The sequence below is a fragment of the Lutra lutra genome, chromosome 8 (assembly GCF_902655055.1).
Source record: "Lutra lutra chromosome 8, mLutLut1.2, whole genome shotgun sequence".
In the NCBI taxonomy this organism is placed as follows: Eukaryota; Metazoa; Chordata; class Mammalia; order Carnivora; family Mustelidae; genus Lutra; species Lutra lutra.
In genome coordinates this window covers 38,489,494-38,506,439 of record NC_062285.1, presented here as the reverse complement: position 1 = coordinate 38,506,439, position 16,946 = coordinate 38,489,494, and the positions used below count along the sequence as shown (strand labels likewise).

The window sequence follows — 16,946 nt, the reverse complement described above, 5'->3', positions numbered from 1 at the left end:
AGGCCAGAAGAGTCAGCCCACCCCAACATCCAGATAAACCTTTAAACCCATTTTCCCCAATGGTTTCTTCAAATTGACTTATTCACTCCAGACAACTCAAGCCGGTTTCAGATTTTGTTATCAGCTCTGGCCATGTTCTCTAGACCTGCTTCCTTTCTGCCACTGACATCTTCCTACTTTCTACCTCTTGGCCTTCACCTTACCGCCCCCCACCACAGGGAGAAGTATCACCGCCACCCCCACTCTGCGGTCCCAAATAAAAATCAGAGGCCGAGATGGCGTAAGAATGAACTCCCATCCCAACAGACCTCCAGTAAACCATCCAGAACTGTTCACTGGTTAATTAATTCAGCCATTTATTCTTACATTTAACAAACACTTATCAAGTGCCTGCCGTGTGCCCCCTGCTAAGCACTAGAAGACCAGGGTTCCAGCAAGACCGCGGCTTGAGCCGAGACACTCTGGTGGGTTTCATGCTGGGCCCCAGCCCTCGGTGACAGCCATGACACCACGATGCTGGGACAGACTGCATCACAGGCCTCGGTCACTCTGGAGACGCGATTCCTTTCCCAAGCAAGACCTGAGGCTCCTTTAGCTGCACGGGGATTCTCACTGTGACGTCATCTTCCGCATGTGGGTTTGGCCTGACGTCACGCATTCATAATTCTCTACCCTGCCTGAGTTTCCAGCCAGCCCCTCCATTTCTATCAGGTCACAGTACTCGGGTCACTGCTTGTTTGCACAGCTGTGTAAACTCCGGAGCCAAGCCTCAGCTGTGATTAATTACTTGACATCCCACCCCACTCTGCAGCCCAGCCTGCCTCTTTTGGAAGCTGCACGCCCCCGTCAGTCCAGGATGCCTGTCTCCAGGGCCTGGTCCATCAGTCACCTCCTGCTTGGGGTTCTCCTCGGTCCCAAACAATGGCATAGCTCCCTCTTGTGCTACAGAAAGCAGAGAGATGGACACAGCAAGGGAACTTGTGCACACGGGAGCGCACACACACAGACACACACATGGGCACACAGCAGTCAGAGGGGCTCCCCGAAGGGGCTGTGGGAGGCCTGATGAGGGCCGGGGAGGCAGCCGGGAGTGACTGAGCCAGAGAAAGCCACCACACTGTCCCTGGAGGCCTGCAGGGTTCCTGGTGCTGTGCCACGCCAGTCAGAATGCCCTGTAGAGCTCACACAGCCACACTTCCCATGCCAGGCCCTGTACAGGCCTCAGAGCCCGTACGCACCACAGAGCTAAGTAGCGGGGATAGGAACACAAAAGGAACACTGCCTCTCCCTCAAGGGGCCTGCGCTGGTCAGGGACAGGTTAATAGCAGAGACTCCCTGCGTTTCTGAGAGCCAATGGCACCGTGAAACTGACTTTCACTGTCCCTGTTGGGGAGGCTTTGACCACGGGTGAATGAGACTCAACATTGCCCACATAAAAACCATCACAGATCCTGTAGTCTGCATGCCCAAAGTCACACAGCAACCAAGGGGCAGAATTGGGCTCTGCCTTCAGGTCCACCACCCTGGGGCTGCGTCCCAGTCAGGAGTGGCACGGTACCCGGAGTCTTCTGTCCACACCGGCTAACTGCAAGGATGCTTGGTATCAGGACGCGGGGGGTGGGCAGTGGCTGGGAAAGGCAGGAATTTATTTGTATTGGGCTGGGTAGAGAGTGAGCCCTGTGCTCTTTGCATTCAAAGCCAAAAGGGAAGCGGCGCTGGGGGAGAAGCCAGTGGAGAGCACGGTGGAGGTAAGTGGACGCCTGGTCGCCCAGGTGAGTGGTTCCAAGCCCCTGCTTGTCCTTCTTCTCACTGTCTCTGTTGTTTCTCTTCTCAGGTATTAATCAATGCCTCCCCAGCCCGACTCACCATTTTACCAATTTCAAGAGATACAATTAAAAGTTACTGCTAGCATGGGTAATGCCACTGTTCCAGCGCCTAATTAAGCCACAGCCCTTTCTGCCCATTCCCCGGCCACGTGCTCTCCAAGGCCGAGCTCCCAGACTGACACCTGCAGACGATGACCATGACGCCTCCATAGTGACTCCGCTCACAGCCCCCCAAACCACCTCCCCAGCAGACTGCTCACTGCGCCCCTAATACATGCTCTAGCAGGGAAGCCACCGGTCCCTTCCCCGTGGGGTGTCTGTCCCCCACAGGAGGGAGCTTGGGTCCCTCTGGAGACTCACCCCTCACATCCAGCCCTAGGGACCACTTCCGGTGCGAACCCTGCCCGCCCTGCTGCCTCTTGGGACAGTTGGAGAACAGAGACAGGGGGCAGCTGAGAGTGGGGAGCTCCTCCCTAGACCCGCCCGTCCATTTGGAAAGTGGGCCATGGCGTAGGGTTACGTGTGGGAGCCAGTGAGGGAGAGCAGGGTTGGGTCACCTTGGGGATTTCCCTGAGGGGACAGCAGAGGTGTCTGAAGACTCCCCACGTGGGAGGGGGATGCCCTCCCAAGCCACATAGGGAGAGGCTGGGGAGGTAGCCGCCACAGCTAGTCCTTGCCAAGCTCCCAAGTGGGGGCCCTATTTAGTGCCCCCTATAAGCTCCACAGGGCCCCAGTCCTCCCCCATTGCTCCCCTCCCACCCCAGTGAACCCCTCACTCCTTTGCCAGGCCTCTAGGGATATAGCTTCTCACACACAGACACCTCCTTTCCCAGCCCTACCCCAAGCTGGAGGAGCCCCCACTTGGAGGGAGGAGCCTGCTTACCATGATGCCCCAGGGGAGCCCAGCTTCTTCCCTCTTTTCCCATGGCCCCCACCCCCCACACACCTGTGTCTGGAGGAGGCACCTTTACACGGAGGAGCTTCCTGCCCCAGCAGCTGACAAGCCCCCAGGGTGGGTATCCCATCCCGTGCCCCCTCTTCTCCCCATCTTCCTGCAGCTGCCCATTCTCTAACCTTGCAGATAAACACACAAGGCTCCCAGCTGTCCGGTTTGTTCTCCCAGCTCTGCCCTGCCCTGGCCTGCCTAGGGAGCACAAGCCGTCTGACGGCCGGTCCTCCCCTCCCACCCTGCCAGAGGGCCACGTGGCTATCTGCAAGGCTGCCACCCCCAGCTAGCCCCAGGGCCCTGCCAGCCTCTGCTCCCCTGCACAGAGAGCAACCTCGCTGCCCCCAGCCTCTCAGCTGGACCCCAAGCTCTCTCGTCCTCTGCCCTCTCTCCGGCACTGCCTGGCCGAGCCCCTCTGGCAGGTGCTTCTCCATCTTCTCTGAGCTGTTCTGACCTGCTACTCATGATCCATCCTCTCTCTCTCTCTCTCTTTCTCTCTTCCCCCGCTCTCTCTCTCTCCGTTCTTCCATTAGCAGGGAGGTAAGAAGGGGGTCAGAATGAAATGTTTTGCTGTCACTTCCTGCTTCTCACTTACTGACCATTAAAGATAATGAATTCAGGCTGGGGTGGAGAGGAGGGAGGGGCAGGCAGTGCCGGGGGGGGGGGGGGGGGGGGGGGGGGGGGGGGGGACGGAAAGTAAGAGGTGATGAGGGGGCGGAGATGAGCCAAGAGCTGTGGGCTGCGTCGGGGAGGGGCGCGGGCCAGGAGGAGGAAAAGGAAGTCCAGTGGTTCTGGACTAGGGCAGCTAGACACCAGCTGTAAAATCTGGGGGAGCAGGAGAGCAGAAGGCCTGCCCCCACTCTCTAGGCCACTTTTCTCCTGGGGAGTAACTCAGAATACAGGCAGATGGAGAAAGGAGCTGGTCCCCTCCAGCAGTGGAGGGCAGAAGCCTTCTGCCAGAGTGGGGACGGCAGAGGGCTCCCCAAGAAGAAGGTGGGTTCCAGCTATGCCCTCTGCCTACCCTGTGTCTCAGCAGAGCACTGAGGGACGGGGGGGGGGGGGGGGGGGACTGTGGAGAGGGAAGCAGCCCATGGGGAGTGCACGGGCCCAGAAGCGGGGGTTCCCAGAAATTGTATCCTGTGCCAATAAATTCGGTTAGGAACCCCTGGCGTACAGCTCTGAGATGGGCATCTTGGTCTAGACCTGGCACCTCCACTCCAACCTTGATGTCCCCCTCTGTGCTGAGAGCCCATCCTGGGTGGTGTTGGCCCAAGAACAGTAGAATGCCTCAGAGTGAAGGGTGTCAGCCACCTCAGCGGGCCAGGGGTTAGAAGGGGATGGTGGCAATGTCATACCTACAGGCTGGGGAGCTGGAAGGTGAGGAACTAAAAACATCCCACCCCCCAGAAGGCTTGAGTTCCTTTTCTCCCATTTCCTCAACCTCCCCTTGCTAGCGAGAGGAGGCCAGGTTGGTTCAGAGTGACCTCCATGGGTCGAGGGAGGGCATAACGATTAGAGTCCTTTCTGGGGACCCTCTCCTGCAGTAGGACAAATTTAACCAGGATGCAGGCTGGCCCAGAAAGGCAGCTGGGGACTGAGCTCTGGCCTAGGCTATCTGGGTTGCTTTTAGATTCATGGTTTTGGCCTTGGGGAAATCTAGGAGAACAGGGTAGATCCAGATCGTCCCTTCAGAGGCCCCCAGCGTTCTGGGTTTGGGCGCCTTTGTGATTCGACAGGGCTGGTGAAGCTTCCCCTTTAACAAAGGGAGGAGGGGGCTTGAGAGGCTCAAAGATGATGGACTGTCCCTGTGTCTGGTCTCTGTTTGTCCTTGCCACATCCCTGGGAGGCAGGGAGAGGGCAAAGACCATTGCCCTGTTTTCTAAGCTCAGAGGTTAGTAGAGAGGGAAGTAGAGAGAAGTTTACCCATGAGATGTGACTGCAGAGGCCTGCAGAGCCCCAGGTGAGGAGACAGGCCTGAGAGCCGAGCTCTCTGGACCACAACCGGGGGCGGCCCTTCTGTATGGCAGCCAGAGTTCCTCCAGGCCGGTGGGGAGGCAGCCAGTGCGGCTCGAGGTGAGGGCTAGAAGCAGCCGAGGGGCCCAGGAGAGGAGAAAGGACTGGGGAGGGAGGCTCAGGGTAGCCAGTCCTAGCAGCTGGGAATTAGTCTTGTAACATTTCATGCTTCTCTGGCTGTTTCTAAACTAGGTGTCAATTCACAACAGGCTTCAAACGTCTCAGCACAACCCCGGGCTGGGGGCCGAGAGGGGAGCGCCAGCGCCGCCGCCAGACCCGCAGCCTAGCCCCTTGAGGGAGCAGCCCCCGCTGCTGCCGCCGCTGCCACCCACACCCCCTGGGACCCTGGTGCAGTGCCAGCAGATTGTCAAGGTCATTGTCCTGGACAAGCCCTGCTTGGCCCGCATGGAGCCCCTGCTGAGCCAGGCCCTCTCCTGCTATGCCTCGTCCTCCTCCGACTCCTGTGGCTCCACACCCCTGGGTGGCCCAGGCTCCCCCGTCAAGGTCACCCACCAGCCTCCGCTGCCCCCGCCCCCACCCCCATACAACCACCCCCACCAGTACTGCCCGCCCGGTTCCCTGCTGCACCGGCGCCGCTACTCCAGCGGCTCCAGGAGCCTGGTGTAGACTCTGGTCCTCACTGCGCTGCTGTCCTGGAAGGGCTGGCCGGTGGGGGTGGGGAGGCCCTTAGCTGCCCCCAGCAGCCCCAACACCCCCTCACTCACTGCTCCCCACACTCCGGCACAATGCACTCCTGGCCGCTGCTCACCATCATTTTGGAAAAAGATTCCCAATCCCAGGCGCCTGGGTTGGCCTTGCCCACCATGCTTCCCTTGGTCCGAGCACCCCTTCCCCCTAATCTGGACACACCACCTCACTCTCCTGGGGCCCGACACAGCAAGGGACCCCTTCCTCCTGCTACCATTCTGGCCCCTTGGGCCCCAGGCTGAAGAAGGCAGTAGCCGAGGGCCTAACTGGCTTCCCGACCCTGAGTCTGTCGGGTCCCAGGCCTCAGGCCAGGTGGGGAAAGCAAGGGGTGGGAGGCTTCCTCTTCAGCAGCCCCCAAGCTGATCCCCTAACCCCAGGGATGTTGGCTGTCCTGGTCACACCCTCCCCCTCCTCCTAGGGCCTTCTGCCACATTCTCAGGAGCTGGGCCCTGCCTGTCCGGGGCTTCTCAGACTTCAGGAAAGTTCTGAAGTTAAGAGGGAAAGGGAGCCCGTCAGCAGAGCTGTGGAATCGTGAGGCCATATAGCCACAATACACACCTTTTAAAAGAGTTTCTTAGTTCTCTAGTCCCAGATAGTGCCCAGCCAAGGCAAAGTGCAGAGGTGAAGACTTAAACATACTCATCTGAACCAGGCTCTTCCAGCCTGGAAGCAGACACACGAAGTGGTGGTGATTGCCCAAGGGACGGATACAGCCAGCAGAGGTAGAATTCAGACCTAAGTCAGGGTTCCTTCTGGAATGGCTGCCGTGGCCCCCATGAGAGGTTTGGAGGTAGAAGCAGGCGAGAGAAGCAGGTGCTGTAAAGGCACCGGCATTCCTCCTGCTGCCATCCCCAACCAGCCCAGCAGCCTTTAAATCCTGCTCCCCTTGCCTCCTCCAGGAAGGCAACAGACCTGCCTCCAGGAGGCATGGCTGAAAGAGCCCCCACACCATCACAGTTGCACAGGAGAGCCGAGCAGGGCTCACTGACCACTGACCAGGGCCCACAAGAATCAGAATGTCTGCTTTTGTGAGGCCCCGCGGAGCTGAGGCAGCCCGGCCTCAAAGCCCTTGGGCACTACCGTGGCCTGCCCCATCCCAGTCCTTTCAGGAAGTATCTGTCCCAAGTCAGGCCGGACTCTCCAGTACTGTGCCAAGAGTTCATTGCTGTCCTTCGTTAAGATCCCCTCCCACTTGGAGCCCATTAGCAAAGCCTGCCAAGACATGGAAGGGACTATTGGCTAGGGCTAAAGTGAATCTGCGTCTCCCTGACACCTACCCCGTGCCCCAGAGGGAGTGCCCCGAGCCAGCTAGGAGACGCAGCGTCCTCCCCCACTCTCAGAGGTTCCAGATGACCTAGTTTCTATTGTGTGTGTGCGGTCACCCAGACGTCATATGATGTCACCCAGTGAGTTTATTTCTGGCTCTGTCTTTGTCAGCCCCGTTTCCATAACTTGTGACCAATTTGCTGCCTCCTCCCCGGGTGGCTGCCCAGCTGATCTCCTGTACTTGTCTCTCCCTGCCACCCCCCCCCATGCCTTTCCTGTAACAGGTGGCTACAGTCACAGCCATCGGAGCAGAGTGGCTGACAGATGGAGCCCACAGATTCAGTCACCTCTGGTGCCCTTGACCAAGGCAGGGATTGCCCTTAAAAAAATGCAGGCCTAGACAGCAGGAGTCAGGGTTGGGGGGACTCAGTGGGGGAGCCGATGAACCTTGAAAGAGGGGCTAGGCCGAAAGAGAGCGGCAGTTACGCTGGGTGGCAGGTAGGCTGCCTTAGGAAGGAACAGGAGCTCTGAGATGGCTAAGTGTATTCACTTGGTAGGGACCATGAGTGCCAGGGAGCGCTGAGAAGGGGCACCATCACAACTGCTGGACCCCTATTACCTGCCCACATGTGCTTCTGGTTGGAAAGTGCCCTCTTCTCTGTTGACAGGCATGCCAACCCCCGTCCCAGCTCTGCTGTGGCCCTGACTTTCCAGGCCAGGCCCAGCAAAGGTCTTAGGGCTGAAACCATGCCTGGAGCCTCTCCCTGAAGACCAGATGCCCAGGCGTCACAGGGTCCCTTCCCCAGGTAGGGGCTTACCCACTGTCACTGGGGTAGTTTCCCTGGGCCCTACTGGCAGCGCAGGGAGGCCTGGCCTAGGAGGCAGATCAGCCTGGGGTCAGCAGCACCTGGAGCCAAGCCTGGGATCTGAGGGGCTTTTAATTCCTGATGGCCCCCTCACTGTCAGGAAAGCCAGACTTCCCACTGGCTCTAACTGCCCTCCTCCGATCAGCTAACAAACTGAGGTTGGGACCCACCTCATTCCCTGTCCCCAAAGACGTGGGACAAGCCTGCTCCTCCCCATGGCAGTGTCAGGGCCCAGCCCTCCCAGAGGGCCCAGCTGGAGGTGCACTATGGGTCCCTGCTCCCTGAGGCAGTGGGGGGGGCAGTGGAGTGCTGACTGGGCCCCCAGACACAGCGTCCTGGGCACATCCCCCATGACCCCAGGTGGCCCACCCCATGACTCCAGTGGGCCTACCCCCACTCCAGGCTGGGCCCACTGGATCAGCTCTCTAGGCCTTACTTTAGGGGACCTGGGCCCCCTCTCAGTGGTATCCATCCGGCCCCAGCTTCAGAAGCAGGTGTGGGAACGATTAACAGCTTTCCCACACAGTTTTCTGCAAGTCCCCCACTGGAGCTGGAACAAGCCCCCTCCCCCACCCTGGCAGCTTGGCCTGGAAGCCTGCTAGTCTCCAAGACACACTTATCAATCAGACCTGGGCCCTGGACACCCCCCCCCCCCCCCCCCCCCCGCCACCGACTGAACCCCGTTCCCCCACAGCCTGCCAGAATGTCTCTTTGCGTCCAATAGGCTTCCCTGGTAGCCATCTGTCCATCTGTCCCTGTGTCCTGCTGTACAGACCTTCTTGCTAAACATCACCCCCCCCCCCCCCCCCGCTGTAGCACCCCCCCCACATCTGCCCCTTCTCCTCGTTGGAGAGAAACCTCTCTAGGGAAAGGCAGGATGGCTGCACCCAGCGATGAATCCAAATGGCAAATATTTTGTAACAAAATAGCCCAGAGGTATTTTATCTGTTCAATTCATAGAGTTTTAGAGATTATATTGAAATATGTCACTTGAGCAAATTGCGTTGGTTCCGTTTCTCTCGGAGGGAGGTCCTACCTTGGGTCTGAGCATCCGGTTGGCCAGAGTCCGAAGCCAGAGGCTGCTGCGCAGCCCTCAGCCCCGAGGGCTTTGGGGGGCAGCTGGACTGCCAGGCTGCTCTCCTCTGGCCGCAGTGGTGTCACCTCTGACCCCGGGATGGGTAACTCGGTGCCACCATAGGACACGGTTAGGAAGCCTCATCCGAAATAAAGAAGAGTTGGGGGCTTGTGCGGGAGTCATAGGATGGGTCAGAGCTGGGGGCGCAGGGCCGGGAAGCTGACCCCAACACTCTGCGCCGCCACACAGCCACACCCACACAGCGCGCATGCGCATACACGCGCGCCCGCACGCACCTTTCAGCCAAGTAAGAGAGCCGCTAACAGTGGAGACCCGGGCCACGTTAGAGGGAAGAAGCCCTATGACCTCCAGTGTGCCTCCCCGCAGAGAGGGAGAGGAGGGGTCAGGACCCCATCTGCCGTACTTGGCCTTATGCCATGGAGAGAGGGGCCATGTTGGGGGCCCCGGGTCCCACTGAGCACATTTGATCATCAGCCTCTGAATGTCTGACCTTCTAATCACAGGTCTGCTTTGACCAGCCCTGGGGTGGAGACCCCTTCCGGAGGTGGAGGTCTACAGGCCCGAGGGCGCGGTCTGGCAAGCTGCACCGCTTGGTGTGTGGGGCACGGAGTGTGTGGGGCAGACATCTGCAGGTTGCAGGAGGGGACGCCCAAATTCTGCAGGAGAGGACAACAGCATCAGGGTGGGGGAGAGAGACAAGGGGCTTGAGCGAGCATTCACGGCTATGGACAGGGGCTTCCCAGAGAGCGATTTCCCCTGGCGGGGGAGAGAGGACAGAGCCTTGCAGCAAAGCCAACGCCTCAGAGGCACTGCGCCGTGGGAGAAGAGTGACTGGCCAGGGCGGAGGGTCCGGGGACACCTGTAAAGAGGGTGATCCACTCTCCTGGTGACCAGAACTCTGAACACCCAGGAATCCAGGCAGCTCCCCAGGCTGGGGCCCGTTATCCCCAGTTCAAGTAAGAAGGAACGTGACCTCACCCTCCTTCCAGGAAACGGGAAATTCCAGGAGAAGTCTGGGGCCAGCAATGACCTGTCCCATCCTGGGAACTCTCTGACCCAGGAATCTGAGGACGGGTCCCTGGAGAGCACCCCTGAGGGGACCCAGCTCGGCCCAGGCCTGGGAGAGGGCTGAAGGCCAAAAGGGCTGCTGCTGTGTGGGAACACAGGGCGGCGCCATCCTCCAAGCCTTCGGGCCCCTGAGGTCGTCTGGAAGGAATGCCCTTTCTCTAGTGAGAGAGGGAGACCACGGGGCTCTAACAGAAGCCCCCTGGGTCCCTTGGCCAGTGCCTCTCCCTATAGTGACCCTTGAGCAGGGAGAAACTCCTCAGCCATTGATTCAGAATGTTTCCAATAAGGGGCACCTGAGAGCAATGACCCAGAACAGGACAGCAGCGTGAGAATTCAGGGAGCAGTTAGCAAGGTTAGGAAGTCCAGCATGCCCCAGGCACTGGTACGGGTGCGGGGGGCATCCAGTGAATGGGACAGACAAGGGTCCTGCCCTCCAGGAGCTCGCACTGAGCGGTGCTGTCACAGAAACACAAAGGGACCAGCTGTTTTCAGAGCAAGTGGTGGCACAGGAGAGGTGAGGGGGAGATGGGGAGAGGGTGAACAGTCAAGGAAGGCCTCTGCAGGGAGCCAGATGCAGCAAGGTCAAGAACAGTTCCCAGGACAGGGGAGCAGTTCAGGGGGTGGAATGACCATAGCTTTCTGAGGCAAAAACAGAGACGTTCTGCCACAGGACTGTCTCCTAATCTGTGAATGTCCTTACATGAAAATTCTTACTGTATCTTCCTGAAATGCATTTAAAGAACCATCTTGACTGAAGAAATGATAAAATTGGGCTTCTCCTGGGAAACTCCAGTTGGAGGGGCACCATCATCAGTGGGGAAGGAGGGGGCTTGGACACAGGCCGGCAGGCACTTCCAGGGGCTGGCCAGGTGGGGGCAGCTACTGTCCAGAGCAAAAGTTGGTGCGGAAGAGCCCCCCACCGCCCCCCACCCAGGGCCCAGTGGGCCAGCACACAGCCCTCTGTCTACATCCTCCCTGTCACCCCACACCAAGGAAACTCAGATTTGCTTTTTTAAATAACAGGATGGATTCCATGGCCTGTTACCCACAAGACCCGGGTTGGCAACCTTTCTGACCTCAGCATGAATTACCCAAAACTGTGGTAGGGTCAATTTCTCATCCCGCAGGGCTGGCAGAAGGCTGCCGTGGACCTTGGTACGCCTCCCTTCCTTCCCCCAGCCTTGACAGACGCGGCTTGTTGACCACTGCTTTGCAGAAGTCCCCATCAATCAACAAACGTTGGCCACTGGGATGAAGTGAAGAGGCCGCCCACTCCAGGTGTCCTTCTTGAGCTGCCCTGAAGGAAGCTATTTGGGACGGAGGTGGTTTTAGAGCAGGAGGCACAGGCGAACTCTGTGGACTGAGGGACTGGGGCCTAGGGAGGAAGCCTGGCGGCAGACGCTTGTGCCCACTCTTGTCAGATTGCTTGTGGAAAATGGCTCAGGAGGACGCCTCACTGTTCCATAGCTCACCAATGCTGTGCCAGTCCGATGCTCACGGCTGCTCCCTCTTAGGGCTGGTTCCACCCTACTCCGGCACCCTGCTGACCCCTGGCCCAGGAGGTCCCCTTACTTGCTCTACTCAGCTGCCATCAGCTCCCTCTTTCCTCTGACCCACAGAGTGAGCCACTGAGGTACAGGAGAGCAGCCAGGGTCACAGACAGGGAGTGTCTGGGGAACGGGAACTCAGGAGAGCTCTCCATCCCAGGACAAAGCATGGCCCCGAGCGGCCACCACCAGGCAAGTCTTCACAGGGCAGGGTGACATGTTCCCTCCAGGAGAATGTGGGGCCTGACAAGAGCACTGTGGTCTGAAGTGGCAGCCTGACCTCTTATCTGCTCCTCTCTCCTTCCCAGGAAGGAGCCAGACCCAGGGAGAGGCCCCATGTTGTTCCAGCCTGAAGACAGAACCAGTCCCACTGGGAAAATTCCATTCTGGAAGAGGCTGGAGGATGAGGGAACTGGGCTCAGGAGATGAAGGGGTCGGGTGAAAACTCTTTCCTCACCCTGTCCTCCCATCCCTCCTGCAGGTCTGGGTGGCTCCTTTCCCTAGAGAAGCAGGCGCCCTAGACCCACTAGCTAGCCCTGAGCACCTCTGAGTTTCCTGCTTCCATGACCCTAAGGAACCTCAAGGCAGGCTGTGGAGAAGTTGTGGGAACCAGCTGCGGGAAGGCAGGAAGCCTCCAGGAGAGCTGGCTCTTATTCCCACATTCCCAGCTTCCCTGCCCCCAGAACCCCCAATCCTTTCTCTTGTAAGACGTCCGGGCTTGGAAGTGGCCTCCCTCACAACCCCCCAGGCTTGAAGGAGCCTAGTCCACCATCGTAGGGAGCCACAGAGTCCCCGAATGTCGGACCCAGAAGCAAACAGGTTAGTCAGTCCAACGGCTACCTCTGATGGGATTGTTCCCGTTAAGAAGTTAAAGTCTCAAAAACAAAACAAAACAAAACAAAAAAACCAAATAACAAAACAAAACAGGATAATCTTAAAGGCAGTCGGAAAAAGGAACTAATCAAGACAAAAGCAGAAACAGAGAAACAGAAAAGATATACACAACAGAAAGGATTAACAGAAGCAGAAGTTAGTTCTAAGAAAAGACTAATCAAATTGACAAGCCTCCAATTAGACTGATCACGACAATGAGATTTGGCACAGTTAAATAAACTGAGGCAGGAAGGGGCACAGAGCTACCAATCCTGCAGAAATGTTTTTATAAACAGAATACTACAAACCAGCTATCAATAAACTACACACTTTAGAACAACACATTTGAAAATCGTCACGTAAGATGAATACGATCTTTGAAAAATACTTTACCAAAACTCACTCGAGTACAAATGGGAAATTTGAGATGAATGGTCATTAAAGAAATTTGAACACATGTTAAAAAATCTCTCTGCCACCTCCCTCCACGGAAACAATGACACAAGACCAGGCTGAATGGTTCTACACAATTCTACCATACATCAAGGGAACAGAAAGTTCCAACCTTTTATTAACTCCTTCAGAGAGGGGGGAAAAGAAAGAAAATGCCCAAACGGCTTTTTACGAGGCTAAAGTCATCTTAAAAGTAAAAACGGAAGTAGACAAGGCAACACGAGACAGGGAAACTAGAAGCCACTCTTGCTTCTGTGCGTATATTTAGCCAGAATATAGCAACTCCAAGCAAAATATTAGCACACTGAATCTGGCAGTGAATAACAAAGACTATGGTAGACCACCACCATTAAAGATGGTTAAATAGGGGCGCCTGGGTGGCTCAGTGGGTTAAAGCCTCTGCCTTTGGCTCAGGTCATGATCTCAGGGTCCTGGGATCGAGCCCCGCATCGGGCTCTCTGCTTGGCAGGGAGCCTGCTTCTTCCTCTCTCTCTCTGCCTGCCTCTCTGCCTACTTGTGATCTCTCTCTCTCTCTGTCAAATAAATAAATAAAATCTTTAAAAAAAAAAGATGGTTAAATATTAGGAAAAAATCCATTAATATAATTCACCACATTAACAGATTAAAGCAGAAAAATGATACGATCATTTCAATTGATGAAAAAGCAATCAATAGAACTCAACATCTTTTTTTTTTTAAATTTCCTGGAAAACCATAAAGGGGTATACAATTGTGTATCATGGAGAGAAAGGTAGATCCTCTTGCTCCAAAAGAAATAATTTAGCCATCTAATTTGCACAAAAAGTCATATTTCAATCACGCCTACAGAAAAGAAAGGTCCTACCACCAACTCAAAGGTCTCGATTTAAAAAAAAAAAAAAAACAAACAAAAAAACCCAGGAACTTTGGAACAGATTAAAAGTCATAGCCTTGTAGCCCCTCTCATGGGGACGGTCCTTTCATCACCAGACCCCCTCCAGCTGAGGACAGGCTGGGTGTAGGCTATGTTCATGTACTCCCGTGGGCTGGGAGCAGAGCCTGGCCCTCCGCAGCCCTCTGCTGTCCTCCTGACCTCTCTGTGCCAACCGCTGGCTAGCAAGCTTTTCCTCCTTGTCAGATCTGATCAGCCCGCATCACTTTCTTGAGCAACTAAATTCTCAGGGAAGCCAAGTGCCCTGGGCCACCGGGGAGTGGACACGTGAGGACCAGGGTGGCAGGCCGGCTTCCCCTGCCTCAGAGCAGGGAGAGGAGGGCAAAGCCCAGGGTCCGGGCAGGGCTTTGGAGGGCCAGAGGTGGTGAGGATGGGGGAGAAAGGCAAAGGGCTCAGACGGGAGGAATCCCAGGGAGTACCGAGGGTCGCCTCTGATGAGGGGGTGGCACCCGACCCTCAAACAGGGAGATTCTGGTATGCAGGGGAGCCAAGGATCCATATTGGTTACCTGCTGGTACATAATAAACTGCTCCAAATTCAGGGCCCACCTGGCTGGACCTTCCTGGCACAGAGCCCCTCGTGAGGTCACAGTCAACACTAGCCAGGCCTGCAACATCAGCAACCCTTCTTTGGTCCCTTTTGAAGGACCCCCCTCCACAGTGGCTCAGTCATGTGGCTGACACGTCAGTGAGGGCCCTTGGTCTGAGGCCTCCGTTCCACCCACATGGGCCTCTCTGTTGGGGTGCTTGAGTGTCCACGTGGCATGGTGACTGGCTTACCCCTCCCCTCCCCGGGCGAATGACCCAAGAGGTCAAGACAGAAGAAGTCACTTGCCACCATTCTGTCACACACACTGTGGATCAAGGGCGTGGGTCCCAGGAGGTGGGGTTCACAGACAGCCGTCTTGGATGCTGGCTACCAGGGTCCCGAGCAGAGAAGGAGGAAGGGGGTGGACTGGAAGGTTTATCCAGAGAGCTGTTTGCTGTTTGAAAACAAGGTGCTAGCCTTTCAAGTAAGCTGACCTCAAGCCTTGTGATTATGATACCTCCCCACAAAGCCCCATCTTGGCTCTTTCCTCCAAAACCTCATAGAGCTCTCTTCCAGGGCGTGTAGTCTAGGTCCCTCTGCCCCACCATGCTTCCCCCTAATGCCATCTGATTCTGCTTCTTTCTCCTGTCCCAGTCCCCATTCCTGTAACCCTGTCCCCTCCCCTCCACAGCCAAAAATCTCACAAGGCTGAGAGATTGGGCACTTACATTCTCTCTCTCTCTGTCTTTCTCTCTGACCCAGCTGGGGGAGTTCTGAGCTGAGGCCCTGGGCAGCAGTGGGATGGAGAGGAAAGGGAGAGCTGTGCCTCCTGTCGACAGCAACAGCAGAGACAAGAGACCAACTGGAAGTCAAGGGTCAACCTCAAGGTGGCCCGTACCTGAAAGGTGGATTTGGGCAAATAGCTGGAGGTGAAGCCCAGATAGTTCTTGGAGGCCCCAAACCAGGGCCAGCTACCCTCTTCTGGGGCTCTGCATGGGATGGAGTAGGGAAGCTGTAAAAGGGGGAAGCCAGGCTAGATAGGGGAACAGTTTCCCCTAGTCAGGCACCTTCTGGCCCAACACACACAGACCACAGCCTGCAAATGGGAAGTCAGGTCCCCTGAGGTCAGAGGCTCCAGTGTCAGCAGAGTTCAAGGCCCCTCTCAGTTCCCAGAGCTCTCCCAGCTCAGGGGGATGGGGAGGAGGGGGCTGAGCTCGCCTGAGCGCCCTCCTAAGCTCCTGCACCGGGCAGCGTCTTGGACTCTCAGGGGAGATGGGACGGGGAGAGGCCAAGTCCAAGCCAGCACCAAGACCCAGCCACGCAAGGGGGACATACAGGGAAGACGAAGTGAGCAGCTGGGGACAGCAAACCCCAGCTTTAGACGGTGGGCTCCCCAGAATCCCAGCCTGGGGTTGGTGAGGGAAAAGCAGGGACACTCTTAGCCCCATGACATAGGGGAGTGCCAGTCAGATAAAAAGGCTTTTGCCTAAAATAAAGGAAGGGGGAGGATGATTTCTAAGCACATCTGGTTGCACTAGTGGGGTTGGGAGTCAGGAGAGACCCCAGACTTCAGAAAACATGGCCACATTTTTTGCTTTGGAGCCCACCCTGCCCCTAGGGACTGCCGTGCACTGAAATTTTAGATCCAGCTTCGCAATTAAACTCAGCCACCATCCTTCTTTGGGCAAGAGAAGAGCCTGGGTGGGAGGGGGAGGTGACCCAGGATTAATAAATTGCATCAGAGGGTCTACAGAGTGGGAAGTTCGTGAACAAGCCATGAACTTCCAGCCCTTCGGAGGCGCTGGGACTCCTGAGACCACTTGTGTTGGGTCCCTGTCCTGCTCCAGCGAGGGTTCCGGTGACCTCCCTTGCGCAGAGTTCTCTGTTCAGCTTGGGCACCGGTTATGAAGGCAAATGCATTCAGGCATGAATGTGTGAAAAGGTCAGGTATGAGTAATAGGGACTTGGCGGGGGAGGGGGGCCTGTGGCAAACTGGAGGGTGCCTGGAGGCGTCCACCTTGAAAAAAGTTGTTCTTTAAATATCATAGTGGCCAAACAAGTCATGGCTGCCTGGTCGGGCCACCAGTTTAAAACTTAAATAGTCTCAATGAGATGAAAACAGACCCCAAGTTATGACCCAACAACCCACAGAGGCATAGCTATGCTCTTTACGCATACATGTGTATGTAAACACACGCATGCACACACAGCTGAAGTAGTGCTCTGGGCACTTGAAAGAGTCAAATTCGTGCTCATTGCCCATGTTGTGGGCCCAATGAGTGGCTTCCCTGAAGTCCCTTCTTCTCCGGCTGATGTTCTCTCCAGCTCCAACCAGGCCCACCCCCCCCCCCACCTCCCTCACCCCCATGCCAGAGCAGAGACTTTCCTGGACATGCTGGTGAGCTTAAAGCCAGGGGATCTGGAGCAGCTGAGAGTCCTGGTGAGTTGATGTGGGGAGAGGACAGTGGTGTCTGCCGTCTGCAGAGATCAAGACTGAGGCTGAGGGCCCAGGGAGCTGGGGAAAGCTGGTGCCCCACCGCTGTGCGGAACAGGAAAACCACCCACAACAGACAACTCCATAGTCCAGACTGGAAGGGGGCCAGGCTAAAAAGCACAGCACACTCTGGGGAGGAGGCGGGGGGCTGAGGAGCCTGGCCGGCCTCAGCCCCCATGCCCTTGAAGCTGGGCTCCCCCAAACCAAGCCAATTGTACTGGGGAGCCCCGCTGAGGCCACAGGAGGAGGACATAAGAAGTATTTAGTTTCCAGACAGGGGTGAGAGCACTTTCCTCCTGCTCCTATGGGGAGCTCCAGAGGCTGGCAGGGC

At 56.8% G+C, this 16,946-nt stretch overlaps 1 protein-coding gene across 6 annotated transcripts in view; it reads left to right on the top strand.

Annotated features, from left to right (window-relative positions):
- Positions 1 to 8,615, top strand: part of IQSEC3 (IQ motif and Sec7 domain ArfGEF 3) — a 103,581-nt gene extending 94,966 nt beyond the window's left edge. The window contains exons 13-15 of one of the 6 annotated variants that reach the window (XM_047742896.1): positions 1,699 to 1,748; positions 4,978 to 7,985; positions 8,028 to 8,615. In XM_047742896.1, coding sequence (XP_047598852.1) covers positions 1,699 to 1,748; positions 4,978 to 5,412 — 485 coding nt within the window. In that variant the 3' untranslated portion in view covers positions 5,413 to 7,985; positions 8,028 to 8,615. Of the gene's footprint in view, positions 1 to 1,698; positions 1,749 to 1,834; positions 1,915 to 4,977; positions 7,986 to 8,027 lie in introns of those variants that run through there. The other 5 variants (XM_047742900.1, XM_047742898.1, XM_047742897.1 and 2 more) reach the window with 5 other exon arrangements.
- Positions 8,616 to 16,946: the final 8,331 nt, after the last annotated feature.